Raw genomic sequence first — 20,730 nt, forward strand, 5'->3', positions numbered from 1 at the left:
ATCCAGACTAACACGGCTACCCCTCAGATACTTAATAACTGGGCTATTTGTAGGGAGAGATAATAATTATAGGTAACTCTTGCTAAGATATAATATTAAAAAAGAATAAGTTGTGTTGTGAAATGTTAATTGTTTAATCATTCAATTTCTGTTTAGAAAATGATAGTAAACAAAAAATGAATATTTTTATTTCAGTTTTCCAGCTTGAGAAAACTTCTTATGCTAAGGAACATGTGAAGCACCAGATAAATTGTGAGTAGTCTTACATTATAAGACTTTTTTCAGACATTTGAACGTATTGCATTTAACCCATTAGTCCTAGTACATCAGAGCTGTTTTGAGCTCAAAGGGTGGATGAATGAATAATGAAAGCTGCCTGCAGCTACTCTTATTCTTATTCCTCCAGCAGCCTTTACTTTCTCCTTTCACTATTATCTCGTGGTGCTCAGTTTCTTCTGTACATCCAGGGGCATGCTGCTCAAACAACTGCCCCTGCCCAGTTGGCTGGCACACAGCTGTAGCTCCTCACATCTGGCTGGCACTTCTTCCGCTCAGCTTCCCTTGCTCAGCTTCTAACATCTCCCCTACCTGCCTCTCTTGTTTTCTCCAGCCTCTTTCTAGAGCTGGTGAAGAATTTTTTTTTGATTGGTTGGAAAATGCTGTTTTGTTAAAATCAAAACTTTTGAAATTTATCAGTTTAGACATAATTTTTGTCAGGAATGTTTCTCCAAAATGGAATTTCTGGTCAAAACCAGAAAGAGATACCTACCCCAGAACAGCCAATAGCCTGGTTAGTGTGCTCACGTGGGATATGGGAGACTCAGATTCAAGTCTCTGTTTTGAATCAGTGAGGGTAGATATTTGAACTGTGTGTGTGTGTGTGTGTGTGTGTGTGAGAGAGAGAGAGATATTCTTGATATGATATCCTGTGGCACGTTAATTCATAATGGCTCTCTCCATTTATTTTTTACCCTTTCGGGGGGGGGGTGTGTGTGTCAGAATTTTTAGACTCCTTGCAAACCCCAGCCTCAGCTGCAGGAAATAGCCTATTCACTGCAATATATAATCATTTATCCAACGTATCTACAAATACATCAGGTTATTTCTCCACAGCTATCTTTATCAGTAAATTGTGCCAAAAAGCTTACTGTATTTTGCAGAAGGTCAGAACAATACAGATTAAAAATGATAGAATAGACAAAAGTAAAACATTGGAAATATTATAACTACATGAAACCTCTCTTATAGACCTTCCTCATGTCTTAGAAGACTTCTTTAAAGAAGCCTTAATGCATATGGGGCAGTTCCTCAACTGGGGTAAATTAATAAAGGTCCTTTGCTCTCAGTGGAGCTACGTCAGTTGATGTCAGCCGAAGAGTACAGTTTTCCTCCACCTTTATTGGGAGACCACCTCCATTAAGCAACTTGTTTTTGTCAGTCCCTTGAGATAGGTTTTGCTATACTATGAATTATGTGACAGCAACTTAAATCTGCACCTCAACTTAAATATCACACTTTTTCTGAACATGTTTACTTGCTGTTACAAGAAACACTTAAGATGACTATAACTAACAGATTAGAGTAAAATATTTTGCTAATATTTTTATCTATTTTTTGTTTGTTTTGCTTTGTTCATTTGTTATTCTTTATAGTCAATGTCACTGTTACCCCTGTACAAACAGAGTCACATTCCCCTGTTTGTGTGGGTCATTCACCCAGCAGCAGGGGAGAGAAATGTGAATGGAAACCCACAAATACTGACATGAGGATTCAAAGGAAGCTGTAATATGTGAAACTACTTTTTACTTAATTTTAAAAACGGACTAGATTTTAAGTTGATGTAATCCATTTAAATTCTCTGCCAATTTATGTAACCACAGAATAATGGGAATTCCTTATTCATATTACAGTAGTACCTGGATACCACAGTCAGGATTGGAGCCTGATTGTGCTGAGATGATTCCTACCCTAAGAGCTGATTTTATAATTAAATCTTGTGTATATAACATGCAGAAATACTGCAGCTGGCAAAACCTCAGTTTATATTTTATTGACACCCGTCCCCCCACAAATAAGGGAAGAACAGAAAAAGTAAAAAAAAATGGGAAACGAGGGAAAGGTAAGGAAGGAAGGGGAGAAGAAGAGCAACATTTCAGTTTCCACCCACTAGGAATTAATCAAAGGTTTCTAAAAGGTTAGACCAAATCTTTTCAGATTTGTCTGATGTCCCTCTTCTTCAAGATTTTACCCGATCTTTAGCTGCTAGGTCAGCCAGGTCTCGGTGCCTTCTGTCTTTGAAGGCAGTCTGCTCTTCCATCTAAGCAACATGAGTCATTTGACTAAATGCACCGCTCTAGAGAACCAACTTGGAGAGTTTCCAAGATGATGGAATATATTCCAAAATACAGTTTTGGGACATAATTTTTAAGGAGATATGTATTATCATATTAATTCTCCTGTCTACTTCTAGCCAAAAGGATTGTATCCTGAGACATTCCCAAAACACGTAAGCCAATGTAACTCTGGGAGACTCACATCTCCAGGAGCAGTCTGTGGCCCATGCACTTTAATCTATGTGAGGACCAGTGTGAATGAAATATAATTTTCTGCTAGATCAGCCTAACCTCAAATACTTCCTTGTAATTGTTGGTAATTTCAGTTAGTACAACATACTGTTTCTTCTTTGAGTAGTGTTCCTATGGGTGCTCCATTTCAGGCATGCATATATGCCCCTGTGTCTTTCATAGGAGATGTGTGTCCCTGTGTGTGCTCCACTATCTGTCCTCCTTCCTCTCTGCTTCAGAGTTTTCTTTCAGGGACTTTGCGGTAGAGAAGCAACTGAAGGCAATTCACCTGTGCAATCCTATGTATCCTTGGTAGGGGGCACAAGGATGTGTAGGTTGCATGTGTGGACCAAAAGGACTGCTGTGCTACTGAAAATCTTTGATGGAAGGTGCAGGGGCACGTGCACGTTTGAAGTGGAGCATCCATAGAGACACAAATCTCAAAGAACTCCAGATACTGCACAAGGCCAGATCCTAGTATTATGTAAATCCAGTCTATTATTTTGTCTGTTGTGAGTGATATATGGTAAATAAAATAAACATATTCTTTATTTCAGTATATACTGCAAGTATTGTGGAAAGAAAGAATGAAATCTGTAGATTACATGAAAATATAAACAACAATAATGATGCAATTGTTTATTTGCACAAGCATAACAAGACTAGTAAGGACAATTGCAATGTGTAAGTATGATATAAGCTGAACTTTTAATTACAGATGGTTGTAACCATAGAACCACAGGGTTAGAAGGGAGTGTAAGGGTCACTGAGTCTAATGCGGCAAGAAGCTTTACCAAACAGTAGTCTAAAAGTGTGTGTATGAGTAATGGTCTCTAGTTGCAAAGGGGGAGGTTTAGATTGGATATTAGGAAAAACTTTTTCACTAGGAGGGTGGTGAAGCACTGGAATGGGTTACCTAGGGAGATGGTGGAGTCTCCTTCCTTAGAGGTTTTTAAGGTCAGGCTTGACAAAGCCCTGGTTGGGATGATTTAGTTGGGGATTGGTCCTGCTTTGAGCAGGGGGTTGGACTAGATGACCTCCCGAGGTCCCTTCCAACCCTGATATTCTATGATTCTCCCTGGTACAATGTCCTGGTTTAGCTCCTATGTAACCTAATTGATGTTTTATAAAAAAAAATCTTGTTCCTTTTGTTAATATTTTCTACTTAAATAAAAATGTTGGAATAAAAAAGTATACAACATATATTTGAAAGATTTTTGATACTAGAAAAATTAGGCTTTAACTTCAGCCTTTGAATGAAAAGTGTAAGTAAAAGGAGAAGTGATGAGAACATGAAAGTTCTTGTTATGCCTATTAGGAAAGACTAAATTAGTGCTAGAACTATCTAAAAGCCTAGAGAGGAAGGGGAAGGAGTGGAGTCATTGGTGACTGGAGAAAGGGAGGTGACTACTTGGTGGAATTAACTGTCATTGGATACTGAGCCGCGATTATGGTAATTTATGAAAAAAGGGAAAGGAAAAGACTTGAACTTGACAGGAAAGTTGTAGCCTTCTTTTATATTAACAATTCACCTCCAACATAGTACACAATGAACAGTTTTAATGAACTATTGAAACATTTTGCTTTGAATGTATTCCTCCAGACAGGTTTTAAATTCTCAGCTCCACTACTGGACACAGAAATAGAGACAAAAGTAAAGGAGGAACTAAGGACCTGATTTAAAATCCATTGATCTTCAGTGGGCTTTGGCTCAGGCCCTAAAAAAAAAGAATAAACTTTGACATTAACACAGGATGATTGGTTGAAAATGAGAAGTAACCTGTTAGTGGCTACAGTGTCCATATAAGGAAAATGTATTCAGAAAACTTCAGAATATTGTGTTTTAAAATGATGAAGAAGGCATTCAAGAATGCATTGAAAAGTATAATAAAGAAGCCTTTTCCATTTATTCAGACAATAAAAATGAAATGAAAGAAATAAGAGATCTGCTCAGTTAGAATCCCTGTAAACTTCTGAAATGTGGTCAGCACACTATTTAAAGATAATTGAGAAAGTAGGAACACTCTGGCCTCCACTGTCCTGCTATACAGAGTGAAAGTTCCTCAAGATCATCCTCATGGTTGGTTGACGTAAAAAGGAGGATTAATATACTAGCTTGTAAATAACATTCAGAGGAACTTTCAAGAAGATAGTCTCTACATTTGTATCCAAATACCATAAGCAGTGCTTAATTTGTAATGAAAGAGGTGCCAGGGCTCAAGCAATTTTTTTTTCTTTCATAACTGACTTGGCAAGCCCAGAGGAGCCGGTGCTATAAACTGCAAAGCCTAGAGGTGCTGGGGCTCAGCCCTGGCAAGCCCTGGAAACAAATTAAGCACGGACCATAAGCATATTGAAATTTGCATTGAGTATTAGAAGACTTTGAACGCAACACTGGATTCATTTTACACAATGGAATCTACAGAAAAGGAGGTCTCTGAGAGCTTTGACAGATTACAGGTGGATGATACCTATTGTCATATCTCTGTGGAAATCTTTCTTGATCTAATTAACAGGAAAGAACTGGAATCATACAAGGACAAAACTGAAAAATGGTTTAGAAAAACTTAGGTAACTTTTCCATTACCTACCCACCATGGGTGATCACAAATACAAAGGTTGAGCCCAGAACTGAAAGAAGAAGATGAAACAAGGTTGATGGAATCTAATCCTGATCTTCCTCCTTCTCTTCTAGCATTTAAATTTGAAAATCCAGATATTTATCCCAATTTTTTGTTTGAGAAGGAGACTATATCACAGTGTGTTGCATCAGAGAACTTGTAGAAGTAAAATCATAGAAGACAAGACAGATCAATCCAGAATTTCATTAGTTTTTAAAAACCTCTACTCTCATTCTGCTGGCTAACTAACAATCAGATGTATTTCTAGCATATTTGGACTGCTTTGGTTGAAACTTTATAATAGGCTGAGTGATGGAAAAGCAAATAAATGTGGTAACAGTGTAGTAGTATTTAAGGGAAAATATGAAAGTGATAAGCCTAACTTGTTAGACTGGTGTCTTGCATATTGCATTCCTGTGTTTTACTTCAGAATTCCAATTCTTCAGTTTGAACAGTGTGTCTTTTTTTATATCTGAGGAATAAATATGCTTGCATAGTGAGTTTAATAATAAACATTTTGTGTTTCATTTAATAAAAGCTTCTTGGTTTTTTTTTTCAGTGTTATTTTGTTTTCTCCAGAAGAAAAGCAGGGGTTTTGGTTTTTGAATTGAGGAAAGTCACAGCAATCCCTGTGTGCCAGTGGGTTTTTTGTGTGTGCACCATCAGTCTCTGCTGTTTAAAAACTTGGCCCTTTTTTAATGTGGCTTTTTGCCCAATTTGCAATACATGTAGTGAATTAGAATTTTGTAATTACATTTTTAGTCATAAATAGTATCAAACATTTATTACAGTAATATTAAGTTGTCTGGATGGATATTGCATTTTTGTTCACTTTTTATTTGCAACTTTAATGCTGTGGTGAATGTTGATTATATCTTCTTGTGTCTTCTCAGCACCTGGAATATATTATTTCTTATTCAAGGTTTTTGCAGTCCTGTTCAGCAAATTAAATGTCAGGTCTTTGTTCTTTAAATATTTGTCTTCTTGCTAGCAATTACACTAAATCAGCCATTATTGAAGTCACTATTTTGGTAACAGTCATGAAACCAACTATTTTTCAGGTTTTGGTTATATCCTCCATTTTTAACATTATTTATATAGTGGTATATGTATATTGACAATGTACAATAAGTGAGTTTCTGCCAAGTTACAGGATCTTGCCCTAAAGACCTTACAACACAAGCAGGGACAATACAGCACAGTACAAATTGGGAAAGTTCTTTGAATAGATGGATATTATTGTTTTTTGAAAGAAAGGCAGGGATCTTGATATATGTATATTATTCAGAATAAAATAATCTAATTTACTGATTATATTCCTTAACCTAATATTTTTACAACTAGCAAACAATTAACACAAGAAAAAATGAAACGGTCCAAAATATTTTAAAGAATTAATTTGTGATTTTACCGACTATCAACAGGGATAAGTTCACTCTGCTGTTCTGGAGCCACAGAATCTGCTGCAGAATCTACTCCTGCTGCAGAATTGTGTAGCAGAATATCTCCTTTCATTTAAAAAAATAAGTTTCTAACTTTCTGGTTATTAAGAAAATTTTCATTGTGGGAATGTAAATGGATGGGATGCTGTTTTCCTTTGTCTGCAAACAGAGCGTGAATAAATACCTATTTGTGATGTGAACTGCCCCATTTATGTCACTAAGGTGTTACCTCTGAAATCTAATTACAATGACATAATTGCCCACAGTGTTAACTACTTCATGATGACTGTTTTAGTTGCAACATGAAACTGATATGCTTATCTCACAATTCCAAATCAACCCCTATGTTTTTCTAAGTGCCAAAAGTCACAAAAACTTCCTACTAGATTTCCAAAACATCCAGATTCCTCCCTGAGAACTTTCACAATGCAGTTTTACATTTTCAAAACAAAATTCTGCATCACATTTAAAACTGAAGATTTAGGGGCAGTGTAAAAAAAAAAGAATTTAATACTGAAATAAATAACAATAAATAATTTAACGATAGGATAATAAAGTATGCAAATAGTCCTAACCTAAGGTTTCAGAGTAGCAGCCGTGTTAGTCTGTATTCGCAAAAAGAAAAGGAGTACTTGTGGCACCTTAGAGACTAACAAAGTTATTTGAACATAAGCTTTCGTGAGCTACAGCTCACTTCATCGGATGCATCTGATGAAGTGAGCTGTAGCTCACGAAAGCTTATGTTCAAATAAATTTGTTAGTCTCTAAGGTGCCACAAGTACTCCTTTTCTTCTAGTCCTAACCAAAGGTGCTCATATGTTAATTTGGTGGTCTTAGTCCCATTAACAAATGACAGGGCCCACATCTCAAAAATCAGCATTACAGTTGGTGCCCTTGTTTCTAGCCTTAAGAGAAGCCAGAGGTTCAGTGAGCATGTGGATGGAGTTCTCTGCTTACTCGCAAAGGTCATTCTTTCAGGTAATGTTTGAGACTGAGCAAGGTTTGAGACATTAGCTATCCCTGGCATCATTCATGTTGTACCTTTCTATGGATAGATTTTATTTGTGCTAGTTTATAAAGATGCATTTGGCCCATGTTCTTGAGAACTTCATTGTCTAGTCCTGTCAGTCAGGTTTCTTTTCTTAAGACATTGGAGATCAATTAATTATTTTAGATGGTGCAGACAAGTAGTCTGGTTTGATTTTTCTTTGGAAAAAGAAACTAGGAGCTAGATTCACAAAAGCACCTATGTCCAACACTTAGGTACCACTCACATTCACAAAATCACTGTTCAGCTGCCACTTAAATCCCCTTAGGTGCCTAAGTTTCTGCTGGTGGGAATGCACAATGCCACCAAAGTCCTGACATTACTGAGCTGCTGGATAGCCTAGCTCACACTTGAGTTTGGGCGGGATTCTCAAACTAAGCATTCCCAAGCCTGTGTCACCTGATCCGGTAGGCATGCTCTTGAGCAAGCCTAACCTGCACAAAAGACAGCTGGGAGGCAGGTGGTGTGTACATGCATGCATCAGAATTCCCAGCAGCTAGGACACTCGTTACTTAGAACGTGTGGGAGAGACAGGTTTGAATCCCCACTCTGCTTGATTTAGTTTAGGGACTTGAACCCAGGTTATCTACGTCCTAGGTGATTGCCCTAACCACATGCTCTTGGCTATTCTGGGGTGGAGATCTCTCAATCTCTTCTGTTGAAGCTGTTCAACTTTATGTACCTAATTAAATAGTCATTGGAGCAGAGACTTGAACCTGATTTATCCCCCTCATAGGGGAGTTCCCTGACCACTGGACTATTTGGTTACATTGGGAGTGGTCTATCTCTTCATCCTCTCCCCACCTTCCATCTAAGCCAGGTCAGCCCTAACTCCAGGAGAGGGTTTATTGCTGAGAATCCTGAGCAGAGATAGGTGCCTCCCTCTGGCCTGTCAGTCATGTAAGGCCTAGATCAATGGGAGTTAGACACCTAAGGCTCTGTAGATCTGGGCCCTAAGCTGTCATAAATATAAAGGGAAGGGTAAACCCCTTTGAAATCCCTCCTGGCCAGGGGAAAGCTCCTCTCACCTGTAAAGGGTTAAGAAGCTAAAGGTAACCTCGCTGGCACCTGACCAAAATGACGAATGAGGAGACAAGATACTTTCAAAAGCTGGGAGGAGGGAGAGAAACAAAAGGTCTGTGTCTGTCTATATGCTGGTTTCTGCCGGGGATAGACCAGGAATAGAGTCTTAGAACTTTTAGTAAGTAATCTAGCTAGGCATGTGTTAGATTATGATTTCTTTAAATGGCTGAGAAAAGAATTGTGCTGAATAGAATAACTATTTCTGTCTGTGTATCTTTTTTGTAACTTAAGGTTTTGCCTAGAGGGGTTCTCTATGTTTTTGAATCTAATTACCCTGTAAGATATCTACCATCCTGATTTTACAGGGGGGATTTCTTTATTTCTATTTACTTCTATTTTTATTAAAAGTCTTCTTGTAAGAAAACTGAATGCTTTTTCATTGTTCTCAGATCCAAGGGTTTGGGTCTGTGGTCACCTATGCAAATTGGTGAGGCTTTTTATCCAACATTTCCCAGGAAAGGGGGGGTGCAAGTGTTGGGAGGATTGTTCATTGTTCTTAAGATCCAAGGGTCTGGGTCTGTAGTCACCTAGGCAAATTGGTGAGGCTTTTTACCAAACCTTGTCCAGGAAGTGGGGTGCAAGGTTTTGGGAAGTATTTTGGGGGGAAAGACGTGTCCAAACAGCTCTTCCCCAGTAACCAGTATTAGTTTGGTGGTGGTAGCGGCCAATCCAAGGACAACGGGTGGAATATTTTGTACCTTGGGGAAGTTTTGACCTAAGCTGGTAAAGATAAGCTTAGGAGGTTTTTCATGCAGGTCCCCACATCTGTACCCTAGAGTTCAGAGTGGGGGAGGAACCTTGACATAAGCCCTGGCTTTTTCCTCTGCATTTCAGTCCTAGGCAGGGGGGACTCCATACTCAGCTTGGTGGCTTCTGCAAATCCCTTTCTTAGGTGCCAACTTTCCCCATGCATTGTATGGGAAGCCTGGATGCCTAACTCAAAGCTGTGAATTCCACTGCATAGAAGGCTTCTAGGAGTTAGCATTGCAACACCTATGTCCCCTTTGTGAATGTAGCCCTGTGTTTTCTTTAAAAAATGAGTCTAATCAAACAGTAATCACTGGCAGGTTTTCTAAGCCATGTATGCTTTTGGACTCACAGCTGTAAAAGCTTTGGGAAAACAAATTTCTGTATATGAAAACCTTTACAGAAAAAATCCTTGCTTGATTTTCAAATAATAAGATGAATAATTCGTATGGATTAGCCCCAGTTAAATTGATTGATTTAATTAATCTTCTTGATGTGCTTAATTCTGAAATGACTTTTAATTAATAAAAAAAATCATTAATACACTTTTTAACTTGTGCCATAGCTGGAAACCAACATATGTAGTTCTTAGCAAGCATGAAGAATATTTGAATAACCGACTCAAAAACTGCCAAGAAACTACAGAAAACGACAAGTAAGTATGAGAATTTGAGATTGTTTTATGTTAAGAACACTTTCAAACAATGATAATAAGTACTCTAGCCGCTAAGTGTAGAAGTCTGCAAACAGCATTGCAGGGGAGCTATCATTTTTTAATTGATACTTTCAATTTTCCGGACAATAACAAATGTCTTCATAATTGAAAGAATATTCATTAGAGATATATGAGTTCATGCATATTCAGAACGTTCTGTCTTATACTAATTTTGGGACATATTTTATCCTTATGCTTGTACAGCTCTTCATGTAAGTATACAAAAATTAAGGGTCAAATGTGGCCCTTCATTAGAAATGACTCCAACTCCTCACTGCTTTTCAAGTACATATTGGAATATTTCAAACCCTTGCTCTACTGTATACAATTTAAGGAAAAAATTCCTCCTTGAAACAGAGACCAATAATATTTCAGGTTTGGCAGGCATATGTGGTAAAAACCAGTGAGTACTAATGAGAAACCATTTAAATAGTGTTAGCCTGATGCCTGCCGTGACTTATCTGTCATCACTATGACATATTTCTAAGTATACTGTAGTGTCAATAGTTTTAGGATAATACAGTAGAATCTCAGAGTTACAAACACCTCAGGAATGGAGGTTGTTCATAACACTGAAATGTACGTAATTCTTTGAACAAAACATTATGGTGGTTCTTTCAAAAGTTTACAACTGAACATTGGCTTAATACAGATTTGAAACTTTTTACTGTGCAGAAGAAAAATGCTGCTTTTAATCATCTTGAAATAAATCATAAATGAAACAAGCACAGAAACAATTTTTTACCTTGTCAAATCTTCTTTTTTTAATTTCCCTTTTTTTAGTAGTTTACGTTTAACAGTACTGTAATGGACAGCATTTGCTTTCTTTTTTTTTGGTCTTTGCTGCCTGATTGCATACTTCTGGTTCCAAATGAGGTGTGTGGTTGACCGGTCAATTCATAACCTGGTGTTCATAACTCGGAGGTTCTACTGTAGAGAAGTAGTTCAAGTAGTCTTTTTAAAAAGCATTCAGTTTTCATTTTTTTAATGAGATACATCACTTGACTGAAGCCAGTGAAGTGGGGCACCACATTCAGATAATGGTAATTACAAGTACTAAAATAATTCTGCTTCACTTTAGTGTTACTATTTAAATGTGATCATTATATTGCGTAGTCAAATCAACTTTTGTATACTTTGGCTCTGTATTTTTCAGAGTGCCCAAAGAGCATGCCAAATTGAAAATTGTGCCTTGAAGATTAGGGGATGTAGGTCAAGAAGGCCATTTCTGATGCCATGTTAAAGTTTGCTGGGGATGAGATTCTGGTTAGTTGTGACTATGCACACTGTTGAATGAGTAGTGTTCCACATAGGTTTCACTTTCACTTAATAGAGACATTTACACCTTCTGAAGACAAGAATTGTGTAGCTGCATAAAACAACTTCCATGTGATCAAGGACTTCTTTACGTGGATCTTAAGATTCTGGCCAAAATTTACAAACCTGAGTGCCCAAAAGTTAAACTCCTGTATCTATATTTGGGTACTTAGGCTACATCTACACTACAGAGTTAAGTCGATGCAAGTTACGCTGACGATTACAAACTGTTATAATTATATCAGTTGTGCATGTTCACACAACACTTCACGTGTCAGCAGAGTGCGTTCACAGTTGACGCTCTAGCATTGACAGTGAGAGCAGTGCACTGCGGGTAGCTATCCCATTGTGGAACTTTCCACCTTCTGCAGCTAAGAGTTGTGGGAAGGTGGAGTGGATTGCATGCATCATGGGTGGAGGCTTAATGTCCCATGATGCATTTTTTCTGTCCCATCATTCCATGGCCTTCCAGCTATATTTTCAGCAGCCCCTATATATTGCATCCCTTCCATCTCTGCCTGAATGCATGGATCCTGCACTGCTCTCCCGTCTTGTGGTCAGTGTTATGAACACGACATGGCTGATCATGCAGTATTTCATGAGCTTCGAATCTGAACAGGAATCCGTGGTGACTGCCTTGCTGTGTGTCATGGAAAGAAACAATTCCAGACTACTTTTAGAATTCATGGAGCAGCTGCACATAGTGGACCATTGCTTTTGGGCTCAGGAAACAAGCACTAAATGGTGGGATTGCATCTTTATGCAAGTCTGGGATGATGAGCAGTGGCTGCAGGATATTTGGAAAGCCACCTTCCTGGAACTGTGTGTGGAGCTCGCCCCTGCCCTGTCCCAAAATGAGAGCTGCCCTCTCCCTGGAGAAGCATGTGGTGATCACTGTGTGGAAACTGGCAATTCTGGACTGCTTCCGGTCAGTTGCAAATCAGTTTGCAGTCAGGAAGTCCACCGTGGGAGTTGTGTTCATGGAAGTGCACAGGGCCATTAATCGCATCCTGCTATGAAGGACTGTGACTCTTGGAAATGTGCGTGAAATAGCAGATGGCTTTGTGGCAATGGGATCCCTAACTGTGGTGGGGCTAGAGATGGCATGCAGATCCCAATTTTGGCCCCGGACCATCTTGCAACGGAGTACATCAATAGAAAGGAATACTTCTCTATGGTATTGCAGGTGCTTAGAATCATAGAATATCAGGGTTAGAAGGGACTCCAGAAGGTCATCTAGTCCAACCCCCTGCTCAAAGCAGGACCAATTCCCAGTTAAATCATCCCAGCCAGGGCTTTGTCAAGCCTGACCTTAAAAACCTCTAAGGAAGGAGATTCTACCACCTCCCTAGGTAACGCATTCCAGTGTTTCACCACCCTCTTAGTGAAAAAGTTTTTCCTAATATCCAATCTAAACCTCCCCCACTGCAACTTGAGACCATTACTCCTCGTTCTCTCATCTGCTACCATTGAGAACAGTCTAGAGCCATCCTCTTTGGAACCCCCTTTCAGGTAGTTGAAAGCAGCTATCAAATCCCCCCTCATTCTTCTCTTCTGCAGGCTAAACAATCCCAGCTCCCTCAGCCTCTCCTCATAAGTCATGTGTTCCAGTCCCCTGATCATTTTTGTTGCCCTTCGCTGGACTCTCTCCAATTTATCCACATCCTTCTTGAAGTGTGGGGCCCAAAACTGGACACAGTACTCCAGATGAGGCCTCACCAATGTCGAATAGAGGGGAACGATCACGTCCCTCGATCTGCTCGCTATGCCCCTACTTATACATCCCAAAATGCCATTGGCCTTCTTGGCAACAAGGGCACACTGCTGACTCATATCCAGCTTCTCGTCCACTGTCACCCCTAGGTCCTTTTCCGCAGAACTGCTGCCTAGCCATTCGGTCCCTAGTCTGTAGCTGTGCATTGGGTTCTTCCGTCCTAAGTGCAGGACCCTGCACTTATCCTTATTGAACCTCATCAGATTCCTTTTGGTCCAATCTTCCAATTGGTCTAGGTCCTTCTGTATCCTATCCCTCCCCTCCAGCGTATCTACCACTCCTCCCAGTTTAGTATCATCCGCAAATTTGCTGAGAGTGCAATCCACACCATCCTCCAGATCATTTATGAAGATATTGAATAAAACCGGCCCCAGGACCGACCCTTGGGGCACTCCACTTGATACCGGCTGCCAACTAGACATGGAGCCATTGATCACTACCCGTTGAGCCCGACAATTTAGCCAGCTTTCTACCCACCTTATAGTGCATTCATCCAGCCCATACTTCCTTAACTTGCTGACAAGAATACTATGGGAGACCGTGTCAAAAGCTTTGCTAAAGTCAAGAAACAATACATCCACTGCTTTCCCTTCATCCACAGAAACAGTAATCTCATCATAAAAGGCGATTAGATTAGTCAGGCATGACCTTCCCTTGGTGAATCCATGCTGGCTGTTCCTGATCACTTTCCTCTCATGCAAGTGCTTCAGGATTGATTCTTTGAGGACCTGCTCCATGATTTTTCCAGGGACTGAGGTGAGGCTGACTGGCCTGTAGTTCCCAGGATCTTCCTTCTTCCCTTTTTTAAAGATTGGCACTACATTAGCCTTTTTCCAGTCATCCGGGACTTCCCCGGTTCGCCATGAGTTTTCAAAGATAATGGCCAGTGGCTCTGCAATCACAGCCGCCAATTCCTTCAGCACTCTCGGATGCAGCTCGTCCGGCCCCATGGACTTGTGCACGTCCAGCTTTTCTAAATAGTCCCGAACCGCCTCTATCTCCACAGAGGGCTGGCCATCTCTTCCGCATTTTGTGATGCCCAGCGCAGCAGTCTGGGAGCTGACCTTGTTAGTGAAAACAGAGGCAAAAAAAGCATTGAGTACATTAGCTTTTTCCACATCCTCTGTCACTAGGTTGCCTCCCTCATTCAGTAAGGGGCCCACATTCCTTGGCTTTCTTCTTGTTGCCAACATACCTGAAGAAACCCTTCTTGTTACTCTTGACATCTCTGGCTAGCTGCAGCTCCAGGTGCGATTTGGCCCTCCTGATAACATTCCTACATGCCCAAGCAATATTTGCTTGTGGATCACCGGAGTCGTTTCACTGATATCAGCCTAGGGTGATCAGGAAAAGTGCATGACTCATGCATCTTCAGGAACATTGGCCTGTCCAGAAAGCTGCAAGTAGGGACTTTCTTTCCAGACCAGAAGATTCCAGTGGGGAATGTTGAAATGTCCATAGTGATCCTGGAGACCCGGTGTACCTCTTACTCTCATGGCTCATGAAGCCTTACACGGGAAACCTGGACAACAGCAAGGAATGCTTCAACAATAGGTTGAGCAGGTGCAGAATGACCGTTGAATGTGCGTTTGGCAGATTAAAATCTTGCTGGCGCTGCCTTTATGGCAGGTTAGACTTCAGTGAGGAAAATATTCCCATGGTCATAGCGGCCTACTGTGTGCTGCATAATATTTGTAAGGCTAAGGGCGAAAAGTTTCCCCAGGGGTGGCATGCGGAGGCAGATCATCTAGCAGCTGATTTTGAGCAGCCAGATACCAGGGCTATTAGAGGGGCACAATGGGGGGCTATTCAAATCAGGGAGGCTTTGAGGCACCATTTTGACACTGCACACCAGCAATATGTCTTTCTATAAAGCAGTGGTCCCCAATCTTGTTCCGCCGCTTGTACAGGGAAAGCCCCTGGCGGGCCGCACCGGTTTGTTTACCTGCTGCGTCCACAGGTTTGGCCGATCGCAGCTCCCAGTGGCCGTGGTTCACTGCTCCAGACCAGTGGGAGCTGCTGGAAGCAGCGCAGGCTGAGGGACATACTGGCTGCCTCTTCCAGCAGCTCCCATTGGCCTGGAGCAGCGAACCGCGGCCACTGGGAGCTGTGAACGACTGAACCTGCAGACGCGGCAGGTAAACAAACCGGTGCGGCCCGCCAGGGGCTTTTCCCGCACAAGCAGCGGAACAAGTTTGGGAACCACTGCTATAAAGCATTCTGCCATGTTTTCTTACCTTGCCGCCTTGAATGAAAATTTTGATCAGTGCTTCCTGACTATGATTTGTAGTGTGCAAATGTGACAGTTGCCATTGTGTATTAATTCCAGCAGCAACCACCATGTATAGGAGACAAATAAGGATTGATTATCTTTCAGAGAGTATTTTTTTATTAAGCAGCAATAACCAACACGCAAAAAACGCTTTCTTGAAAGGGACATAGCACTGAGAGGAGCATTTTCCTGATGGAGGCTTTCATTGCTGTGTGTAACTCCAGCTATCATTTGGGGTGGAGTGAACAGGGTACTGCGATGGGCCAGGAGGATGCAAGGAATATGTGGCAGGAGTTTGGGGAGGGCATGGCAATCAGTTCTATATAGGCTGTGGGGGGAGTGGTCAGGGAGAGTTGGGGGAGCACGCATGTGTTCTTCCTGCTGCGCAATTAGGGATTTCAGCATCTCCTTTTGGGCCTCCATCACTTTTATCATCTGCTCCTGGCCATCTAAAATTCGCTCCTGGCCCTGCTTCCTGTCCTGGCTATCTATTTTAAAGTTTTCATTAATTGTCGCTCTCCACACCCTCTGTTCTTGATCTACAGCATCAGAGGATTGGAGCACCTCCCGAAACATGTCCTCCTTGCTCCTTCTGGGTTGGTTCCTTATCTGGTGGACACACTCTGCTATAGAGTAGAGGGTTCCCCTCAAGGGCACATCTGCAGAAGCACAAGAAACAATAAACAGAGGCAAGATTGTTAGTGCACTCACAGCATTAAATCATAATAGTAAACTACACCTCTTTCTCACTGCCCCTTGGCAAGCACACAGCTTGGCGGAATGCCCTAAACATGGTGAGTTTCGCCTGGGGTCGGGGTGGGAGGCACAGTCAATATGGGGAAAAGGGTCTAGGTCAGTGGTGGGCAACCTGCGGCCCGCAGTCCATATGTGGCCCATCAGAGTAATCCACTGGCCGGCTGCAAGACAGTTTGTTTATGGCCTCCCAGTGGCCATGGTTTGCCGTTCCGGACAATGGGAGCTGCGCGAAGTTGCGCGGGGTTGAGTCAGCTGGCTGCTGTCTCCAGACCCCCCAAAGTATCCACAGGGCTCTTGGCGGGGGAGGTGGGGTCTCCACCGAGGATAGAGTCCGGCTCCTTATAGAAGTGGCAAGTATTCAGTGCAGCACCAGAGTGACTTGACAAAGCCCTGGCTGGGATGATTTAATTGGGGATTGGTCCTGCTTTTGAGCAGGGGGTTGGACTAGATGACCTCCTGAGGTCCCTTCCAACCCTGATATTCTATGATTCTATGATGGTTTGACTCCCTTGCCTTCTGATATGCCTGCCTCAGCATCTTGATCTTCTCACAGCACTGATGCCTGTCCCATTCGTAGCCTTTATCCAACATGCCACGACAAATCCTCCAAAGGTATCAAAATTCCTATGGCTGGAGCAGAGCTGAGATTGCCCAGCCTTCTCTCCCCACCAAGCCGGTAGATCAAACAACTCCAGTGTACTCAAGGTGGAAGATCGTTTAGTGCATGGAGCCACTGTGGTCAGTTGGAAAGATGTGATATGAGCAGTCCACACCGAGCAAACAGAAAGTGGAATTTCAGAAATTCCCAGACCTTTAAATGGGGAGGGGCGGATGCCTGTGTACCTGGGTGCAGGGCAGCAAAGTTTGAACTGCTGAGCAGAGCAGTCAGGATGGGTATACCTCCTAGGGGCCATTTACAGTGATATAACCAAGCGTAGTGTCTACATTGACATTGTGTTGATCTAACTTTGCCGCAAAAAGCTCTATGCCTCTCGCCGAGGTGGTTTTATTTTGTTGGCTTAGCAAAAGAGTTAAATCAGTGGGCGGAGCATTGAAGTGTGTACACCTCCACTATTTTGTTGACAAAAGCTGATTTTTGTTGCCAAAACTGTGCAGTGTAGACAAGACCTTAAGTAGAACTGGGCTTCTTTTTCAAGGTGCTTTCAAGTTCCCTTGAGTATCAGCAGAAGCTGAAGTTGCTTAGCAATGCAGCAAATCAGGTCAGATCTATTTAATACAGATTTAGGAACCTAAGTTTAGGCACTCAAGTTTGAAAATTTTGGCCTGAATTCATATCTTGTTGTAATTGTGCTTTTTGCCAATGGAGTCTATGATTACCAAAATAACATGATGTGCCTGATAGTCTTTAATTAACTCAGCTAGTAGTTTATCTGTCTTGTTACTCTTTAGAACTGTGTATTTGGTGAAAAACAAGTCCAAACTGGCTTTCGGTGAGTTTTTGGTTAAGCCATTCTAGCTTTCACTAATTTAAGGTGACAAGCCGGAGAAGCATTACTTTTAAATTGCTTGTTTAGTTGACTAGTTTCAATTCTAATATAAAAGTGTTTGATTTAATTTATTATTTTTCTGTGTCAAATTATAAGTATTGTGACTATTTGTAAATTATAAAATAAATGTAATGGATTTAATAAGTATTCTTTAAAAGTGGTCCACAATTTAAAAAATATTCCATTTATAGCTGTATGTGAGGAGTGATTCAGAGTCACATGATGGGCATTCAGCAAATTCTAAGTATAAAACTTGTAAAGAAAAATAAGCACATTTAAAACTTAATGTGTTGAATGCCCCACTTAGTCTGGCTGCTGGAGGCATTCAGCACATATTTGTACAGTTGGAGGAAATTTTTAAAAAAAAGATGGCTAGGTCAATTTGCATTTTGTTATTACAAAGTGAACATTTAATTAGGCTTGTCGTATGAAGGCTCTCCATTCTAAAAATGTTGCATTCTAAGAGAGTGTCTCTAATAGTGTTATTGTCCGTACAAGTAATTTTGGAATTGAAAAAATAGTCTGAAAATTAGTGATATAAAGCAGGAAAGAAGGAACAATCATAGAAATGTAGGGCTGGAAGGGACCTTGAGAGGTCATCAAGTCCAGCCTCCTGTGCTGAGGCTGGACCAAGTAAACCTAGACCATCCTTGACAAGTGTTTGTCAAACTTGTTCTTGAAAACCTCCGATGGTGGGGATTCTACAACCTCTTTTGGAAGCTTATTCCAGAGCTTTACTATCCTGATAGTTAGAAAGTTTTTCCTAATATCTAACCTAAATCTCCCTTGCTGCAGATTAAGCCAATTACTTCTTGTTCTGCCTTTAGAGGACACAGAGAACAATTGATTCCTGTCCTCTTTATAATAGCACTTAACATATTTGAAGACAGTCATACATATAACTTTAAGGTTTTTGATGGGTCCAATCTATGCCCATTGATGTTAACTGGGTGTTTTGTTACAGACTTCAGTGGGAGCAGTATCATGCACTAAATGGCAGCCTTTAAATCGCTGAGTCTGAAAATTTGGATTATTCTTAAGGAATATTAAAAACTATGACAGTCTTTCAAGGCTACTGGGGATATACTGCCAGAAATATTCATTTGGCTGGTGGTATTCTGGGAAATGTAGTCCTCTAAGAATTCGTGGGGATGGCCGAGTATTCTGACATTATTTTCAACAGCTTGCAATTTAGTTTTCTGAGTTATCCAAAATCTCTTTATTTTTATTTTATCGGTAATTTTTAAAATATCTCTGGGAATCAATAATTGGCTTGTCAATGAATTATTTTGTTGTTCTGCTACAGTCATCTTTATTTTTACGGGCATCTATTATAATAAACAAAATAGTGTTTTATATTTGTAATATTATTGATGTACATTTTCCAACATACATTTTCTAACTGTCACATCCAGCAAATCTGATACAGAGCCCAGAAACATTCAGTGAATCAAAAATGTGTTTGTAACCCAGATTCAAAACTATTCATGTACAAGATGGAAGACTTAAGGATCTACACATCAGATTTGAAATACCTAGCTTCCCTAGATTCACAGATTTGAATCCTGGAAGGGTCAATTTATAGCTTTAGTCTTAGACTCATAGACTTTAAGGTCAGAAGGGACCATTATGAGCAACTAGTCTAACCTCCTGCACATTGCAGGCCACAGAATCTCACCCACCACTCCTAACCTCTGGCTGAACTACTGAAGTCCTCAAACTTAAAGACTTCAAGTTACAGAGAATCCACCATTCATATTAGTTTAAACCTGCAAGTGACCTGTGCCCCATGCTGCAGAGGAAGGCGAAAACCTCCTACGGTCTTTGCCAATCTGACTCCGGGGACAGTTCTTTCCCGACCCCAAATATGGCTATCAGTTAGACCCTGAACATGTGAGCAAAACCCACCAGCCAGACACCTGGGAAAGAATTGCCTGCAGTAACTCAGAGCCCTCTCAATCTAGTGTCCCATCACCAGACATTGGAGATACTTGCTGCTAGCAGTTGCAGATCAGCTACATGTCATTGTAGGCAGTCATCATGCCATCCCATCCATAAATTTATCAAACTCAGCCTTGAAGCCAGATAGGATTTTTACCCCCACTGCTTCCCTTGGAAGGCTGTTCCAGAACTTCACTTCTCTGATGGTTAGAAACTGTATACTTTCAAGCCTAAACTTGTAGATGGCCATTTGTTCTTGTGTCCACACTGGTGCTTAACTTAAATACTTTCTCTCCCCCCACGCCACCCTCGGTATTTATCCCTTTGATGCATTTATAGAGAACAATAATCTCTCTCCTTAGCTTTCTTCTGATTAGGCTAAACAAGCCAAGCTCTTGAGTCTCCTCTCATAGAGTAGGTTTTCTATTCATTGGATCATCCTAGTAGTTCTTCTCTGCACCTGTTTCAGCTTCAGTTCATCTTTCTTAAAGATGGGACACCAGAATTGCACACAGTAGTCCAGATGAGATCTCACCTTAGTATAATGGTACTAACACTTCCCTGTCTCCACTTGAAATTTTTCACTTGATGCATGCTAGGACTGCATTACTTTTTTTAACAGCTGCATCACATTGGTGGCTCATAGTCATCCTGTGATCAGCCAATACCCCCAAGTCTTTCTCCTACTCTCTTGCTTCCAACTGATAAGTCCCCAGTTTATAGCAAAAATTCTTGTTGTTAATCTCTCAATGCATGACCTCGCACTTTGCACTCTTAAATTTCATCCCATTTCTTTTACTCCAGTTTACAAGGTCATCCAGATCACATTGTATGATATTCCAGTCCTCTTTTGTATTGGCAATATCTCCTATCCGTGACAATATCATAGCTTAATTCATAATTTTCAAATATAGGAGGAAATGTGAAAGCATTGTTAACTCT

At 40.8% G+C, this 20,730-nt stretch overlaps 1 protein-coding gene across 1 annotated transcript in view; it reads left to right on the forward strand.

The window, feature by feature from the left end:
• The window catches only part of C6H14orf39 (chromosome 6 C14orf39 homolog), a 54,808-nt gene that overhangs the window by 4,775 nt on the left and 29,303 nt on the right, over nt 1–20,730 (forward strand). The window contains exon 2 of the mRNA XM_078853449.1: nt 10,071–10,160. Within this exon, the coding sequence (XP_078709575.1) occupies nt 10,071–10,160 (90 nt within the window). The remainder of the gene's footprint in view (nt 1–10,070; nt 10,161–20,730) is intronic.

Source organism: Lepidochelys kempii, chromosome 6 (genome assembly GCF_965140285.1).
Source record: "Lepidochelys kempii isolate rLepKem1 chromosome 6, rLepKem1.hap1, whole genome shotgun sequence".
Taxonomy (NCBI): domain Eukaryota; kingdom Metazoa; phylum Chordata; order Testudines; family Cheloniidae; genus Lepidochelys; species Lepidochelys kempii.